At 39.1% G+C, this 19933-nt stretch overlaps 1 protein-coding gene across 2 annotated transcripts in view; it reads right to left on the bottom strand.

The window, feature by feature from the left end:
• RAB5A (RAB5A, member RAS oncogene family) overlaps nucleotides 1-19933 on the bottom strand; it is a 36896-nt gene that overhangs the window by 6496 nt on the left and 10467 nt on the right. Inside the window, exons 3-5 of one of the 2 annotated variants that reach the window (XM_011933732.1) lie at nucleotides 2536-2687; nucleotides 2113-2235; nucleotides 197-290 (exon numbers count right to left, since the gene is read on the bottom strand). In XM_011933732.1, the coding sequence (XP_011789122.1) occupies nucleotides 197-290; nucleotides 2113-2235; nucleotides 2536-2687 (369 nt within the window). The remainder of the gene's footprint in view (nucleotides 1-196; nucleotides 291-2112; nucleotides 2236-2535; nucleotides 2688-19933) is intronic. The other variant, XM_011933733.1, reaches the window with a different exon arrangement.

Raw genomic sequence — 19933 nt, 5'->3', positions numbered from 1 at the left:
AAAAAAACAATATTACCAACAAAGTATTGCTTTGTGGAAGGGACTTAGAAAAGTGGTATAATCTCTCTCTCACACACACACAAACATACACACACACCCACCCCCAATAATGTTTTAAAACAGAGAGAGTCAAATCAAATATGCTTCATGCTTGTTTTGCTTATACTGATCATTTTAAAAGAGATATTAATCTTACCTATTGCCATGAATATTTCATTTACATTCATTGATGTTTTAGCTGATGTCTCCATGAATAATAAACTATTGTCATCTGCATAGGACTGTGCTTCCTGTTTATAGAACAAAAAATGAGATATATCTCTTGGAAATATGCTGTATCTGCTTTAAACTTGTTAGAGAAAAGGAGGCTTATTAATGCTCCAACCTGATTCCTATAATCATCTATAATCAACAACTATGTAATAAGCTACAACAGAGGTAAGAACACAGTGCAAGAAAATTTTACAAAGGACTATTTCCTTTTTTGTCTGAAATTCTTGCATTATCCCACCTTGATTAATCTGTTCTTACATTAAATCTGCTTTCAAATACTGAGTTCCAGAGATGGGGGAGAATTACCTTATTCTAAATAAAACTCTCTTTGATCTCAATGGCAATTTTTATTTACACTTATTATCTACAATGAAGACAAAGGGAAACCAAATATCTAACACTGGCTTCAACTACTAAATGACACGCTCATATTTAATTTTCAGTGACCTCTACAGTAACATTATAGTCTTGAATATATCATGAATCATTCCTTTGAAAATTACATTACTGCCCTGCATTTTTGTCATGCTTTTACATTTTACATATATTATTACTTTTGATCCTCATAGCTGTTGTGAGGGGTAACCAATGATCTTTCCCATTGGACAAAGAAATAACTGAGGTTTCTCTGAACTGTTATGTGACAGGGCCACTTTTGACTGTAACTTAAGTATTTTCTCTGCCACTCTAGTGCTGGGGAGGCAACATTTTTGGAAACAGTAATGGATGATACTACATCTCACATCATTTTCCTAAGAATTAAATAAAATTACAAGTGTAACATGCCCAGCTCAATACCTAATGGTGGAAGAATACATGTATTCCATCTACTGTCATCAAAACAGAAAACTATTCCATCACTGATATATACATAATAGCCTCAACCACCCTTCTAGTAGAGAAGCCAAAGAGCAAAAGAACAGGCAGTTTTAAAAGGTCGAAGTAGAGGACCTGCTTTGTTTTTAAGTGATTGCACTTGCTCTATTTTGCAGCAGCAAACATTCTGAAATAGCAACCGTAAGACACAAACTGGATTTTTTTCAGCCTTAACATTTTTCTTAATCATAAGTTTTTAGCTTATTATTTTCCAACTCTGGATACCGACTGGCTGAGCCTTTATTTTTGAATGCCGTTTTAAGAACAACCACATGAGTGTCTGCGTATGGACATATGTGGGTACACACATGTGCTGATACATACTTGCAGATGAGTAGAAGAGGGTTAGGACATAAAGTATGTGTGGGATGGAGGAATTAGGGCAGGGTACAATCAGTTTCTGCACTATGAACAATGACTACTTTTACTGTTTCTCTTTTTTTTTTGAGACAGAGTTTTGCTCTTGTTGCCCAGGTTGGAGTGCAATGGTGTGATCTCGGCTCACCACGACCTCCGCCTTGCGGGTTCAAGCGATTCTCCTGCCTCAGCCTCCCAAGAAGCTGGGATTACAGGCATGCACCACCACACTGGTCTACTTTTATATTTTTAGTAGAGACAGGGTTTCTCCAAGTTGGTCAGGTTGGTCTTGAACTCCCAACCTCAGGTGATCCACCTGCCTTGGCCTCCCAAAGTGCTGGGATCACAGGCATAAGCCACTGCACCTGGCCTTTATGGTTTAAGTCTACAAAATCTTTTAATCAGTTTATATATTCTAGTAATCTATTTGAAAATTTAGGTTTATCAAAAACATTTTATTATATGTACTATTTTGTATTTGTTTTAAAAATCAGTATTTTCTATTACTTGCATGGTTTTAACATTATAACTAACTCAAGTGTTGACACAAAATAAAAACTTACAGGAAAAAAAGGGACTTTCAAATGAAAGTTAAATTCAACATACCTGGAAATCTACTGCTCTTTTATTTGCTAGGTCGGCCTTGTTTCCTGATAAAGCTATTACAATGTTAGGACTTGCTTGCCTCTGAAGTTCTTTAACCCAATTTTTTGCTCTTGCAAAGGACTCCTGTTAAACAAAGAAACAGCTATTGGGCATAGGCTCAAAAAATGGTTAGGAAGCATCTTTGTGATACAAGGCTTTTTGTAAAAGACTGTCCAAAGTGACTGTGGGAAAGAAATTCTTAGGACTACTGCATTATGAGACATTTTCATTTTATTTTTTTAAACCAGATTTTCTAATTCACAAAAGCTTCAGCAGAAAGGTCAAGATCGACTATCAAAGATTTTCCAAAATATTTAATGAAAATTCTGAATACCAAAAGTGGGTACTCAAATTAATTTCACTGTGGAATGCATCCATACTTACCTCATTTGTGATATCATATACAACTATGGCTGCTTGTGCTCCTCTGTAGTACATTGGTGCTAGGCTATGGTATCGTTCTTGACCAGCTGTATCCCATATTTCAAACTTTACTGTAGTGTCATCAAGACATACAGTTTGGGTTAGAAAAGCAGCTGAAAGAAAAGGACTGCAATAAGTTAATCATTTTTCTCCAAATGTTTTCATAATATAGAAAACACCTGCTTGTATACATGTATCAAAATGTTACACCGAACCCCATACATATGTACACCTATTATGCCTCAGTTAAAAGTAATAAATGAGTGTTAAAAAAAAGGAAACACCTAGAAACTTGACAGATTGCATACTCACAATTGATAATAGCTTTTAAATACTGGCAAATCTGTGCTTTTAAGCTATTTACATATATGCTTACATATAGGGCCTTTGTAGTGAAATCACAGATTGAAAAATTTCTGCATCTTAAAAAAGCTTGTTATAATACTAAATAAGCTTAAGACTACATTTCTTTTCCTTCTTTTTTTTTTTTTGAGACAAGACTCTCATTCTATCACTCAGGCTACAGTGCAGGGGCGTGATCTCAACTCACTGCAACCTCCGCCTCCAGGTTCAAGCAATTCTCCCGCCTCAGCCTCCTGAGTAGCTGGGACTACAGGCACGTACCACCAGACCTGGCTAATTTTTGTAGTTTTAGTAGAGACGGGGTTTCACCATGTTGGCCAGGCTGGTCTCGAACTCCTGATCTCAGGTGATCCGCCCACCTTGGTCTCCCAAAGTGCTGGGATGACAGGCGTGAGCCACCGAGCCCAGCGAAGACTACATTTCAAAACTGCTCTACAATTAGAGAAATGCAATGATAGTCTTAAAAAATGGAAGTCGGAGGAAATCCAGTGTGCTTAAAAGTACCATCTACGTTGCCAACACTATGTCCTGTTCCATTTTACTAGATTTTATTGGCACACTCTGGCAATTTAGTCCCAGTCCGTTACCACCAAGTTAGTATTTGTTATATACGTTTTTATTTTTTTCCCTGAGACACAGTCTCACTCTACCGCCCAGGCTGCAGTGCCTCCCAAAAGTGATGAGATTATAGGTGTGAGCCACTATACCTGGCCTTTTGTTCCATTATTTTTTAAAACATTGTGACACTTTAATTGTGGTAGTCATTATTACCTTAACCTAGATTTAATTTGTTCAGTTGATTCAATATTTGCTCCTACCTTTCATTCCCTGCCATAAGAATTTTTTGGATCTGTACTTTTCCTGATTCTAATTTTAACACTAAGAAAGCAGCGTCACAGGCTGGGCGTGGTGGCTCATGCCAGTAATCCCAGCACTTTGGGAGGCTGAGGCGGGCGGATCATGAGGTCAGGAGATCAAGACTATCCTGGCCAACATGGTGAAACCTTCTCTCTACTAAAAATACAAAAATTAGCTCGACATGGTGGCGCACACCTGTAGTCCCAGCTACTTGGGAGGCTGAAGCAGGAGAATCGCTTGAACCCAGGAGGAGGCGGGTGGATCATGAGGTCAGGAGATCAAGACTATCCTGGCCAACATGGTGAAACCTTCTCTCTACTAAAAATACAAAAATTAGCTCGACATGGTGGCGCCTGCCTGTGGTTCCAGTTACTCGGGAGACTGAAGCAAGAGAGTCGCTTGAACCCACGAGGCGGAGGTTGCAGTGAGCTGAGATCAGGTGGAGGTTGCAGTGAGCTGAGATCGCGCCACTGCACTCCAGCCTGGCAACAGAGACTCCGTCTCAAAAAAAAAAGAACGTAGCATTATAAAATGATACAATATTGTTAAAATTAAAAGACCCACACACAGCCATTAGACCGCCCGCTGCTGCTGCTCTATCATTCACTGTAAATTGGTATGCTCTTCCCTTCCTTCTACATTTAGCTCAAGGTGTGATATTCAAACCCTATTTCCAAATTGGTATGCACTTGAATTACACTTTTCTAAATATTATGCAAAAGAATTATGATATATTTCTCTAAATTACAGCAGTTTATCTAGTGATGTCGATAGAGATGTACTAACCAGTATCAAAAGCGCTAAAGAAACCAAGTCTAACAAGATATATCTCTTTTATGTTAGCCATAACTTTCTTTTTTATGCTCTTTTAGGTTAACTGGTTGCTGGCTTTAGTATCAACTAAAATCTTCTGAATTTTGCAAACAATACTGTAAACGTCTTCATTTTGACTTAGATTCTAATCGATAGTTTTATGAATTCTCACTAATCATATTGTAAAATATATTCTAATCCAGTTCAAACTTTTTTTTTAAACCAATAATTAGCAGAATTATCCATTTTATAAAATGCTGTATTTATGGTAAAGGATATCCAGTGAGCACTATGTCACTTTTTCAAGGTCATGAGAGGTTCTCCTGTAGGATCAAAACATGTTTTTAAACTAAAACTAACTTCCTAAGACAGTACTCTTATCAAAAAGCAAGAGGAAAATGAATCACAATACATAAGCCTTTTTCCAAGTATAGTTCGATGCAGACTTGCAAAAAAAAAAAAAAAGGAATTAAAATGTGCATAGACTGTTTTACTTTTTAGACATACTATGATTCACAAAGTATACTAGCAGTAAAAACATTCATTTATACATCCATAAGTAAACTTCAGGCTCAGGGAAATAACTATAGTCGTCCCTCAGTATCTGTGGAGGACTGTTTCCAGGACTTTCCCATATATCATGAAGGACTGGTTCTAGAATCCCCAACGAGTAACAAAATCTGAGGATGCTCAAGTCCCCGATATAAAATTGCAAAGTATGTGCATATAACCTAAGCACAGCCTCCTGTGTACTTTAAAGCATCTCTAGATTACTTTACTTTGTACTTTAAAGCATCTCTACATTAGTCTAGCATCTCTAGATTAGTCTAGCATCTCTAGATTACATTGTATTAGGTAATACAATGCCTGCACATCACGTCATCCACTAGATTCAACACAGTATTAAGTGTGTGGCAAATTTAATTTTTGCTTTTTGGAGCTAAGTGAATTTTTTCCCCCTTAATATTTTCAACCTGCAGTTGGTTGCATTTATTAATGCGGAACTCACAGATTCAGAGGGCCAAGTGTATTAGAGATGTTGCCTTAGAGAAAATACGATCCAATTCTCAAGCCAGTTAAAGACACCACAAGAGGCCACCATACATGTACAAAAATGCCAAATACAAAGAAATTGCAACAAATACATTAAGACAAAGGCCATGACCAAGTACATTCTTTCAGAAATACAAAACTATTATAAAAACAGGTTAATGAAGAAAAATCAATTTAAACAAATTACAAAAAGGCATTTGAGTCAATATCCATTCCTAATAGACATGTAAGATTCTTCCTTACAGCAAACCAGGGCATTATTTCTAAATCTAGGAACAAAACCAGGGGAAACCATGCTGGAACAGGAATGGATCCCACTCAGATTAACAAAGATAATCAATTCATTCCTCAACTCTGCTTAGAAACCTTCCTTCATTCCACCTTAGTTCATATCTCCTACATCTGTGCTCCCAGAGTTCTCTGTATAATAACATTTCACACCTTTTATAATCACTGGTTTGTATCTTTTCTTCTCCTTGATTGGGAGTTAGCTGGGCAATGACCACAGGTTAAGTATCCCTTATATGAAATGCTTGGAACCAGAAGTGTTTTGGATTTTTAAAGATTTTGTAGTATTTGCATAATAAGATATTTTTGGGAAGGGATCCAAGTCAAAACATGAAATTCATTTGTTTCACATAAAGCTTGTACACATAGCCTGAAGCTAAAATAATTTTGTGCATTAAACCAAGTTTATGTACACTGACTCAGCAGAAAGCAAAGGTGTTAAGTGTGAAACTGTTCGCTTGTGACATCATATTGATGCTCGAAGAGTTGGGGAGCATTTCAGACTTCAGATTAGGGATGCTCAACTTATAGTAGTTCCTCTCTGTACCAGCATCTAATATAAATCCTTGGTCATACAGATGTTCAAAAAAATCTACTAAAAGAAGGAAGTTCAAAAAGATACATGGAACCATTTAAAGGGTACTTCAGATAACATTTGAATGTAGAGAGAGGCAGCTCCCAAATGTGAAAAAACAGACATTTCACAAGGTCTCTACTCAAGTTGTAACACAACCTCAAAAACAACATCAAGATATTTTTCACTTGATAACACTGTACTGGGCCGGGTGCGGTGGCTTCTGCCTATAATCCCAGCACTTTGGGAGGCCAAGGCAGGTGGACCACCTGGGGTCAGGAGTTTGAGACCAGCCTGACCAATATGGCGAAACCTTGTCTCTACTAAAAACACAAAAAAATTAGCCAGGCATGGTGCCACATGCCTGTACCCCAGCTACTTGGAAGGCTAAGGCAGGAGAATCACTTGAATTCAGGAGGCAGAGGTTGCAGTGAGCCGAGACTGTGCCATTGTACTCCAGTCTGGGCAACAAGAGTGTAACTCCGTCTCAAAACCACCACCACCACCACCACCACTGTACTATTTTTCATGTGGTATGATAAAGCATAATTTTGGGGGAGAAAAAGACCAACATTAGAGGCCAGGGAAAATCAGTTTTATAATATACTTAAAAAAATGAAAAGTGCTGCAGTACCACATGAACAGAAATATTACTGTAATAGTGTAGCCCAGTATAACAAACTCTTGATATACATAATACACCCCAAGACATTCATGATTTCCCAAAGTCCTAAAGTTTTAAAATACTACTATAGTGTTGGTGTTTTTTTCTGAGACAGAGTTTCACTCTTGTCGCCCAGGCTGGAGTGCAATGGCGCAATCTTGGCTCACTGAAACCTCTGCTTCCTGGGTTGGAGTGATTCTCCGGCCTCAGCCTTCCAAGTAGCTGGGATGACAGGTGGCCGCCACCACGCCCGGCGAATTTTTGTATTTTTAGTAGAGATGGGGATTTCACCATGTTGGCCAGACTGGTCTCAAACCCCTGACCTCCGGTGATGCACCCACCTTGGCCTCCCAAAGTGCTGGGATTACAGGCATGAGCCACCACACCTGGCCAAATTCCACTACAGTGTTTAATTTCCCCTGTAAAACCCGGTGAAGTGTAACTGACATTTAGGTGACATCTTCAAATCCTTAGTGCTCCTAAAAATACATTACTAGTAATTTATAAAGTTATGTAAACAAATTGTGCCACTGAAAAGATAAACTACTACATCAATACGGTAGCAACATTAACCAACCACAAACTTACCTGAATCTGTAAAACCACTTTAATTTATCCAAAACGTCTATTTTCTGGCTAAGAACCATCACTCTTAGACCGCTTCATTTTCTCTTCACTTCCATCACCAGCACTAGCAGTTGGTTTTCTTTTCGGGCCCATATTTCACAAAGAAACAGCTTTTATCACTTCGAGAGTTACTGTGTACGCGATGACAAGTAGAGAAAAACAAAGCTGCGTTGAGATGTGGGTGCTGGCCTGTCTGGTAGGCTCCCTCTGAGCTACGTGATCAGTTCCTATTTGCAAGCCTGGCAGCAAGCAAGTAACATTTCAGCCTCAGCAAAACTACAAATTACTTTATCACAGACCTTGGAATCAGGTGAGAATAGCTGAAGCTTTAAATGTCTAATCTGCAAATACCAAAGGCCTATTATAATATGCAAGACTCAAACAGTAAGCCAGGGCAAGACACTACAACACACTGGGCGAGGGAAAGGATATCCAAATTGATGGCATTAAACCAAAGATTAACAATTAAAAAACAAAGTGGCCGGCTGGGCATGGTGGCTCATGCCTGTAATCCCAGCACTTTGGGAGGCTGAGGCGGGTGGATCACATGGTGAGGAGTTCAAGGTCAGCCTGACCAACATGGTGGCATGCACCTGTAATCCCAGCTACTCAGGAGGCTGAGGCAGGAGAATCGCTTGAACCCAGGAGGCAGAGGTTGCAGTGAGCCAAGATCACACCCCTGCACTCCAGCCTGGGTGACAGAGTGAGACTCCATCTCAAGAAAAAAAACAAAGTAACCCCCCACCCCATAACTAAAATGATTCTACATGAATTAAACAGAAAGGGGAAAAAACACAAAAACTGAGAAACCATACAACTTCAAGCCCAAACTTATCCTTTATCAAAACTGACAAGAAAGAATTGCTTTATTAAAATTGACCAAAATTCTATATAAGACAACAGATTTGATTACACAAAAATATGAGACTTCAGGTTTGCAAAACTTGCGCCGTAACATCCATGACAAAGGGGCAAACCTAATGATAAAAATTTCTACAATGGATGCTAAGGGATTAGTATTTTCAATGCGTAGAAAGCTATTATAAATGTTTAGAAAAATTTTAGAACCTCAAGAATAAATGTGTAAAGACAATTCACAAAAGAATGGAAAAGGAGACCAGTAGTCAACAAAATCATCCACATAGTAAAGATAATTTTTATCTCCTAAATTAGCATAATGAAAAAATATAAATAGGGCAGGCACTGTGGCTCACACACCTGTAATCCCAGCACTTTGGGAGGCCGAGGCAGGTGGATCACTTGAGGTCACGAGTTCAAGACAGTAGGTAGAACAAACTTTTATGCTCAAAGAATTTAAAACTATTTAATAATTAAAAACAACCTTGTTAGTGAAATGAAATCTGTCATCAAGAATTGGAAGTAAGGCTGGGTGCAGTGGCTCACGCCTGTAATCCCAGCACACTGTGGGAGGCTGAGGCAGGAGGATCACTTGAGGCCAGGAGTTTGAGACCAGTCTGGCCAAAACGGTGAAACCCTGGCTATTAAAAATACAAAAATTAGCTAGGCATGGTGGCATGTGCCTGTAGTACCACCTACTCAGGAGGCTGGGGCATGAGAATATCTCAAATCCTGGAGGCAGAGGTTGCAGTGAGCTGAGATTGTGCCACTGCACTCCAGCCTGGGTGACAGAGAGAGACTGTCTCAAAATAAAGAATCAGAAGTAAAGTAGCTTGTGGGGAAATAATGTAAAGAAAACACTGGGTAGTTTGGCTACAGCATAACAAATCAGATTTTCTGGTTTTCAAAGATTTGAATTGCAGTAAGGAAATTTTGATATGCTATTTTTTTCAATTTTCGGTAGTAAATAAATGTGTATAGAGAAACAATAATATAGGTTGTCATATTTGAGTACCTTTAAAAAAAAATCCAAATGTGTAAGTGAAAAAAAAATACTAGTAACTAAATACGTAGTAAGTATTAAGTAGCAATTAAATTAAAACCAAAAGGAAAGGATGCAGTGACTAGAGAGGGAAAGGGTCTTGTTCAAAATTTCAGAAATAGAATGTGGCTTTGTGACAAAAAAAAATTCAAATTAGAGATTGTTAGAATCAGGTACTAAAGTTATCAGTGAAGACAGAAATTGGTTCACTGGGAAAACGAGTACTAACAGCAGTAATCCAACATAACAGATTTTCTCAGACAGATAAGCACTAACTTCAGATGATAAAATTATACATAGGGAAGAATACATAGCTGAAAACGGGGGAAAAAGAAAAACTGAGGCCATTTTTATTTCCTACAAAAAGCATGTGTATACAGGAAGCACCCAATGAATGCATTGCAGAAGCCACAGTTGTGAGTGTAGTTAGGGAAGAGTTACATTTCAATTAATGTGAGGAAGAGAATGAAATAAAAGTAGAAACGGGCAAAGTATTACTCAGCACCCGGGGGGGAAATAAATAGGGTACAGTAAAGCATACACACTGTGAGTAAACCCAAAAAGAAAATATTCCAAAAGCCTAACAACAAAATAAGAAATTATTATGTAGATAACATATAGAAAGAGAGCAATCTTCCCAAAATTAATCCATCTTAAGAGGTGATCTATAAATACTAATTTATCTAGAATTCATTCTTAAAAATCAATGAGCATCTGATAAGGGATTGAAAGCTAGAATATATTAATATAAGGAACTCCTACAATTCAGCAGCAACAAAAAACCTGATTAGAAAACGGACAAAGAGCTGAGCGCAATGGCTCATGCCTGTAATCTCAGCACTTTGGGAGACTGAAGTGGGTGGATCACCTGAGGTCAGGAGTTCAAGATTAGTCTGGCCAAAATGATGAAACCCTGTCTCTATTAAAAATACGAAAATCAGCCGGACGTGGTGGCAGTTGCCGGTAATCCCAGCTACTCGGGAGGCTGAGGCAGAAGAATTGCTTGTGCCCAGGAGATGGAGGTTGCAGCAAGTCAAGATGGTGCCATGGCACTCCAGCCTGGGCGGCAGACTGAAACTCCATCTCAAAAAAAGAAAATGGACAAAGGACTAGAATAGACATTTATCCAATGAATATACACAAATGACCAATAAGAGCTGGGCACAGTGGCTCACAACTATAACCCCAGGACTTTGGAAGGCCAAGATAATAGAACTGCTTAAGCAGGAGTTCAAGATCTGCCTGAGCAATATGGTGAGACTCTGTCTCTATAAAACATTTAAAAATCAGCCAGGCATGGGGGTATGCGCCAGACTACTTGGGAGGTATAGGTGGAAGAATCACCTGAGCTCATGTGCTGCAGTGTGCTGTGATCATGCTACTGCACTCCAGCCTGGATGACAAGAGTGAGACCCTGTTTCAAAAAACCAAAATAAATAAATAATTCCAATAAGCACATGAAAAGATGTTCAATATCACCAATCATTAGAGATATGCAAGTCAAAACCACAAATTACCACCTCACTGCCATTAGAATGGCTATGATCAAAGCAAGAGAAAAAGGTAAAGTGTGGGTGATCATGTGGAGAAACTGGAACTGCTTTGCAACTGGTGTGGAAAACTGTATAGATATTCCTCAAAAATATTAGACAGAATCACCATATGATCCGGCAATTCCACTTATGGGAATATATCCAAAAGTAGTGAAAGCAGGAACTTAAAACAGTATTTGTACACCAATGTTCACAGCAACATTATTCATAATAGCTAAAGATGAAAGCAACCTAAGTGTCCAATGATGGACAAACAAGATGAAGTATATGCATACAATGGAATATTATCCAGCCTAAGAAGTTTTAGGAAGGAAATTCTGGCACATGCTTTACAACATGGATGGAATGTTGAGGACATTATGCTAAATGAAATAAGGAAGTCACAAAAGTACAAATACTGTACAATTCTACTTATGTGAGGTAGCTAGAAAGAAAAAGGTGAATGGTGCTTGCCAGACATGGGAGGAAGGGGTAGTTATTGTTTAATGGGTGCTGAGTTTCAGTTAGGGAAGATAGTTTTAGATAGTTACACAACAATGCTAAGTACCTAATACCGCTCAACTGTATACTAAAAAATGGTTAAAATCGTAAATTTTGTGTTACGGATATTTTACCACAATTTAAAAAAGAAATCTGGGTGAGGCGCAGTGGTTCACACCTGTAGTCCCAGCACTTTGGGAGGACCAGGCGGGCACATCGCTTGAGCCCGGGAATTCGAGACCAGCCTGAACAACATGGAGAAATCGTCTCCACTAACAAAAATACAAAAACAGGTGTGGTGGCGTGCACCTGTAGTCCCAGTTACTGGGCGGGGGGTAGGGGGAAAGAGGTCTGCGGCTCAGGTAGGAGGATCACCTGAGCCTGGGTGACACCGAGACCCTGTCGTCCCATCCCCACCCCCGCCCCCGCCCCAAAATATAAATAAATAAAGGAAAGAAACAAATATAAATATCTATGAGCAACATCTAAAGGTAATAGTTGCGAAATGATTTAAAATCCTGAGGAATATTAATGATACACAGGGAAGATCCTGCATTAAGTCAAGAGTGAGGTAAAGAATAAAAGTCAGTATTTCTCCAACACTGTCTAGGGTAAAGGATATTGAAAAGTCAATGCTTTTTACTATCACAACTTGACAGCAACCCTTACAGGACACCCAACTCTAAGGGAATCCACTAACCAGTAGATAAGACAGTCAGCCACATGTCACCAGCTGAACATCGTTGCCCTAGGAATTTCCTTCTTTCTTTTAAGACAGGGTCTCCCCACTATCATCCAGGTTGGGGCAGCGGTGCTATCACAGTTCAGTGTGCCGTTGAACTTCAGGCCTCAAGCAATTCTCCCAAGTCAGCCTCTGGAGTAGGTGGGACTACAGGCATGCACCACCACACACAGCTAACACTAGGTATTTCTAACATACTGATGCACGTTGTTTGGAAATTAATCTTTGGGCCAAGCACAGTGGCTCACACCTGTAATCCCAGCACTTTGGGAGGCCGAGGCAGGTGGATCACTTGATGTCAGGAGTTTGAGACCAGCCTGGCCAACATGGTGAAATCCGTCTCTACTAAAAATACAAAAATCAGTCGGGTGTGGCAGCATGCACCTGTAATCCCAGCTACCTGGGAGGCGGAGACAGGTGAACATAGGAGGCAGATGTTGCAGTGAGCAGAGATTACACCACTGCACTCCAGCCTAGGGGACACAGAGAGACTCCGTCTCAAATAAATAAATAAATAAAGTAAGTAAGTAATAAGTAAGTAAGTAAGTAATAAGTAAGTAAGTAAGTAATAAGTAAGTTAATCTTAGGAGTTTTGGCTAGGCATGGTAGCTCCCGTCTGTGTAATTCCAGCATTTTAGGAGGCCAAGGTGGGATCTGAGGTAGTTCAAGACCAGCCTGGCCAACATGGTGAAACCTTGTCTCTGCTAAAAATAGAAAAATTCGCCAGACGTGGTGACATGCGCCTGTAGTCACAGCTACTCAGGAGGCCGAGGCACAAGAATCGTTTGAACCAGGGAGGCAGAGGTTGCAGTGAGCCAAGATCACGCCACTGCACTCGGCCCACGCCAGCCTGGGCAACTCCGTCTCAAAAAAATAAGTAAAATAAAATTAATCTCAGGAGTTTGTTAGCATTAAGTTAGTGCCCCAAACCTGATCACCCTAGAATAAACTGATAAAGTCAGTGTGAGCGCCTTCAGGGCTAAGACCCTGTGATTACCTCACCAAGTGGCATAATCCTAAGAACATCTCTGCTCACCAGATTAGATTTACGTAACAGGAACATACCAAAACTGCTGAATTGGGAAAAAGAATGAAAGAACACATTACAAAGACAAAAGGTATTTTTAAAAAAATTATAGGGTACAGGTTGTTACGAGTTATTAACTAGAATCAGATAAAGGCTACCAAACAAGTATCAACAGAGAAAAGGTTAAGGAAATTAGCTTAGCTTTAAGGGAGATATAGACATGTAGATATCTACAGGTAGGTAGGTAGATATATAAATATCTACAAAAGACATGTTATCTATAGACAACAGATACTTTACTCAACAAAAGTATTTCACTAAACTTGTCATGTGCAAGGATAGTGCCCAAGCTATTTTGCATACCAGGATTCCTTCCCTTTTCTCTTGGTTCAAGAACCTAGCACATAATCCTTCCTAGCCCTCAAGAGAATCTTCCAGACCTTTAAAACATTACTGGCTTTCAAAGTGATTCTTTCATGCTTGGCAGTAAGCTTATATATTAAATGAATTTAAAAGTTCTAATATTTGGCTGAGCACAGTGGCTCACACCTATAATCCCATCACTTTGGGATTCCTGTCTCAGGAAGATTGCTTGAGGCCAGGAGTTCAAGACCAGCCTGGGAAACATAGCAAGACTCCATCTTAAAAATAAATTCGCCAGGCAAGCTGGCACATGCACATGTAGTACCATCTACTTGGGAGGCTGAGGTGGGAGGATCATTTCAGCCCAGGGGGTGGAGGCTGCAGTGAGCCATAATCATGCCACTGCACTTCAGCCTGGGTGACAGAGGAAGACCTTGTCTCTCAAAACAAAAACGAAAGTTCTGATATATGAGAATTTACAACATAATAGAAAATAAGACTAAAGGAGAGAGAACAGAGAGGGAAAACTTGAAACTCCTATTAACAGTTAGAGGACATCTGTAATCCTAGAATATAATCATCTAGGCCAACTCTCAAAGAAATTGGATGTATCTCTAAGGGTTAAAAAAGTGATGAAGACTAGAATTCTTTTGATCCTAGGAAACAATTTTATTAGGATAAAATTCCTTTGGGTTCAGTAATCACCTCTAGAAACTGATCTTACAAAAGTAAGTCGGGGGGGTGGGTAAAATTCTAAGACATCCCCTATTGGGTGATTACCTAAAACAGCAAACAAAAAAGCAAACATTAAATGCCCAACAACGGAACAGTTAAAAAATAAAAAGAGGAGATTGCCAGATACTAAAATGTGACAATATAGATGTACTGAGAAATATTACCATTAATAAATCAAATAGAACGCAGTAGTGTGACTATTACAAAGAAATCTATACAGAAATAACATGAGGTTATGAATAGTTCACAGAAAAACGAAACATAGCCTGGACACGGTGGCTCGTGCCTTTAATCCCAACACTTCGGGAGGTGAAGGTAGGAGGATGGCTTGAGGCCAGGAGTTTGAGACTACCCTGGGCAACATAACGAGAACCCTTTTCTACAAAAATTTAAAAATCAGCCAAGTGTGTTCGTGCATACCTGTAGTGCCACCTACTTGGGAGGCTGAAGTGGGAATATCATTTGAGCCCAGAAGTTCAAGGCTGCAGTGAGCTATGATAGCATCACTGCACACCAGCCTGGGCAAGTGATACCCCGATTCAAAAAAAAAAAAAAAACAAAAACAGAGCAAACACAATGGGCTCTAAAAATACATACTGCAGATATTCTCAGAATATGTGAGAGATTACTGCTCACTGTTATTTAGCACAGTACTATTACAACCAAAGATATAACAATGTGCATATCTAAAACTAGAGAACTGTTACTACTAATATGACACATGCAAGGGAATACCGTTACAGCCAAGAAAAATGCGGATGTTCTTTTGATACAGATAGGTCTTATGGTAGACAGTATTTTTTTTTGAGATGGATTCTTGCTCTGCTGCCCAGGCTGGAGTGCAGTGGCGCGATCTTGGCTCACTGCAACCTCCGCCTTCTGGGTTCAAGTGATTCTCCTGCCTCAGCCTCCCGAGTAGCTGGGACAACAGGCATGCATCACTATGACCAGCTAACTTTTGCATTTTTAGTAGAGAAGGGGTTTCACTATGTTAGCCATGCTGGTCTCGAACTCCTGTCCTTGTGATCCGCCCACCTCAGCCTCCCAAAGTGCTGGGATTACAGGTGTGAGCCACCCCACCCGGCCAGTAGATTGTATTTTCTATGGTAGCTGCAACAAGACATTCCACACCACATTCTTCTTACAATGTGATGTTGACACTCTTCCCTTGAATCTGTACAGGCCTGTGGCTAGAAGAGAACTGATGCTATCTATCTATGTGACTTCTGGAGCAATGTCATAAAAGGCTACTACATGTAGGTGTGTTCTAACTAACAGCTCCATCTGAGGTCCCAACCAACAGCCAGCACCAACTGCCAGATGTGTTGAGATGATTGTTGCCCCATAATGAACTGCAAAAGCAGGGGAAAGATCTGAGTGAGAAGCACCTACTAAGCCCACTCACCAGAACCATGGAGATGACAAAATAATTTTAAGTCTCTACATTTGGAGTCATTTGTGTCTCAGCAATAGATAACTAGAACAGCATTAAAGTGAAAAATAGAAAGTGTATTACCGTAGGTCTGACATATTTCAAATTTTGTAAAAAGGGAGACACGAATATATAGATTTGAGTATAGCAGCAACTTTGCAAGGATATATAACAAAGTAACATCATCTTTGGGGAAAAGAACTGAGTGGGCTTGATAGAAGATGAGGGGGAGATTTTTCACTGTAAACCTTATAAATCTCTTGAATTTTGACTCACATGAACAAATTAATGCAACTGATTAAAGTCAGTTAAAATATAGCGTGTGATAGATGATGATGGCATAAAAATGAAAATGGTGATGATAATTTAGGAATATGGACAATTTAAATTATCATCTTATATTCTTGTTTTCAAAATACTTTCACATTGTTTTCCTTAAGTGATATATAGCAAGAAAGCCCCTACCTGTCAAAAACTACATATTATTTAACAGTCTGATAGGTTTTTGCCAGGAGAAACACACACATACACAGTACATTCCAGAACATGAATGGCATTTCAGAAAGATGTCTTTAATCCAAGCTGTCACCTAGTTGCAAAACTTCAAGCATATACTTAACCTTTATTGCTTCAGTTTCCTTGTCTATAAAATTAGTACCTCCCCATATAGCCATGACAAGGTACAGATGAAACTTGTGAAAAAGCTATTTAAGTTCTAGGAATGTATCACATAACAAGTAATTATTTTAAGTATCCTATCTTTAAATTATCCTTTATTTCCTAGAAGTCACACATTTCTAAAATTCACAAATTACATATGAATGCAACAGAGGAGAAAATTCTATTCATGTTATACCTCAAATAAAAATGATAGTAACTAAGTGGAACACATTCTGGCTCTAGTTTAATGCAAAGATAAAGAACAGTTTTTTGACTGAGAAAAGCTGAAGGTGTCTGATAATTATGCAGTGACTAGTCACGTATCAAGATTACCCACTTCTTCTTTGGGACCCAAAGAATATCCAACTACTACTACTGTGAACACTTAAGGCTTAAAAAACCAGGAATAACTAACTGGTTCTTCATCCTGCTTCTACCTTTCCTTGAAAGAAGGACGAATGCTGTTTAGTAACACTTACTTCAGATGTTCTGATCTGTAGTGCATTCTTATTTTCAAAGTCCAACATATGACTTCAGTTAACACTTAACTTTTTCATCTTGATGAATTTAGTAACTAGGTAACTAAAGTTTACATATACATCAAGGTAACCAATGAATGAAAAAACAAAAAACGAGGCCTGGCACAAGTGCCTTACGCCTGTATTCCCAGCACTTTGGGACGCTAATGCAGGTTGATTGTTTGAGCTCAGGAGTTCGAGACCAGCCTGGGAAACACGGAGAATAGCCATCTCTACCAAAAATACAAAAATAATTAGCCGGGGGCAGGAGCACACACGTCTGTGGTCTCAGCTACTCAAGAGGCTGAGGTGGGACGATGGTTGGAGCCCAGAAGTTGAGGCCGCAGTGAGCCATGATCATGCCACTGCACTCCAGTCTGGGTAACAGAGCAAGACTTGTCTCAAAAACAAACAAACAAAAACCTTTAAGTACTCTTGTTGCTTTTCTTCCTCTTACACATCTTTATTCTCCTTCACAAAGAGGTCTGCTGAAAAGGCTCTTGATGTAACTCCAAATGATATTATCCTATCATAAATTTACTCAGCATACTTCATAAACAAGATTATGTATATGCAATGTCAGGTTATTATGGTATACAACCTAAAAAAGGGAGAAACAGTTTGCCAAGATTTCCCATGTTTCTATCAAGTAAGAATTATTTATTCTATTCTAAAAGCAAAATTTTAAAACACTTTCCATCCCACAGCCTCCACCAATTATTATTCAAAACCAAGTGTCTTTCATGTGCCTCTCAGTGTGTCTCTGAAAATATCAATTATCTAGAAACCTTATATATTCAGAATGCAGCCTGGCGCGGTGGCTCACGCCTATAATCCCAGCACTTTGGGAGGCCAAGGCAGGAGGATCACTTGAGGTCAGGAGTTTTAAGACCTGCTTGGGCAACACAGCAAGACCTCGTCTCTACAAAAACTTCAACATTAGCCAGGCACGGTGGTGCACACCTATAGTCCCAGATACTTGGGAGGCTAAGGTGAGAAGACTGCTTGACTCAAGAGGCTGAGGCTGCAGTGAGCCATGATCACGTCACTGCACTTCACCCTGGGCAACAGAGCAAGACCCTGTCTCAAAAGAAAAAAAAAAAAAAATCAGAACACAACCAGAGAGCTAGCAAAAATAGACTAAATGCAGCCAGAATAAATCTCACAAAGTCCATACACTAAAGCTTATGCAAATTTACAGATTTCCTCAGAATGGAACTGAGACTACTTTCTATGTATATCCTCTTTTGGAGATATTTATATATAATATAAATCAGTACACTAACAGAAAGATCAGTTGGAGATTTAGGCTTAATTTTTAAAAAGTGGCATATAATATCACTTTCAAAAACCTTTAATATATAGCACCAGATTACAATGTTTACTCAATTTGTCTCCCAAACTATACCAAGAAGTCGTCCCTGATTTCCAGTTTTAGAATCATCACGAGATGATTTCCGGTTTTATTTTGATTTGCTTTAGACAACCTAATATTTCCCATATATAACAAATAAAAGCAGCAAATTAGTGAATCAGTAGGAGCAGTTCACTAAGAGCTATTTGGCAAAATCATTCCACCAAACAGCTTGAATATTTCCAAACCACCAGAGAGCATCAACACACTAAGCATGGCAAGGCAGAAACTGATGCTCATAATGATTCCAAATCTTAAAATACATTTTAAGAAAATAAAAGTTAAATTGTATTGACAGTATTGTTTAATGAGAAGAGTATACAGTTTATAAGAACATCTACTCTACAAGAATCCTTTTTTTTTTTGAGATGGAGTCTCGCTCTGTCACCCAGGTTGTAGTACAGTGGTGCAATCTCTGCTCACTGCAACCTCTGCCTCCCAGGTTGAAGCAATTCTCATGTCTCAGCCTCCCATGCCTCAGCACTCTGAGATACCCAGGCTGAAGTGCAGTGGTGTGATCTCAGCTCACTGCAACCTCCACCTCCCAGGTTCAAGCAATTATGCCTCAGTAGCTGGGATTACAGGCATATGACACCACGCCCTACTAATTTTTGTATTTTTAGTAGAGACAGTGTTTTGCCATGTTGGTCAGACTGGTTTCGAACTCCTGACCTCAGGTGATATGCCTGCCTCGGCCTTCCAAAGTGTTGGGATTATAGGCGTGAGCCACCACACCTGGCCTACTAGAATCCTGACCTAGTTCAATACTCTTGTGTTACAAATGTATAAACAGAGTTCACATAAATGCTTATGAAAGCATGTGAGGATGAGAACCACGCATACTGACTCCCAGCTCACAGGAATGTTAAAGTAGCCACATATGATAATATTTTAAACTAACAAGTTAGGGAATAATTAAGACTGCTGAAAGACTTTTTTAGGTTGTGACAAAAACTGATATGAAATATCAAATCTCTATCAACTTCTCTGGGTAATTACCTCTCAAATTCTGAATATGTACTTTTTAGAATAAAATATCATGCATAAAGATAGTATTATTTCACTTGAAACCAAATTATTAACTTCCACAAATTTTAACTATCAATGTATCAGAAAGTAGAATGAATATTTGAAACACACATTTTTTTCTCATGAATCAAAAACCACATGCTGGTGGTTTGGTCTCTAGGTCTTCTATTCTTTCTCAAAAGCATTTTTAACAATGTGCACATGCAAAAAGATAAAAGCACAGATTATAATTACACAAACAAGCCATTCTGAAGGCTAACAAGTGA

Source organism: Colobus angolensis, unplaced genomic scaffold (genome assembly GCF_000951035.1).
Source record: "Colobus angolensis palliatus isolate OR3802 unplaced genomic scaffold, Cang.pa_1.0 Scaffold129, whole genome shotgun sequence".
Taxonomy (NCBI): domain Eukaryota; kingdom Metazoa; phylum Chordata; class Mammalia; order Primates; family Cercopithecidae; genus Colobus; species Colobus angolensis.
This window is presented reverse-complemented; position numbering and strand designations above follow the sequence as displayed.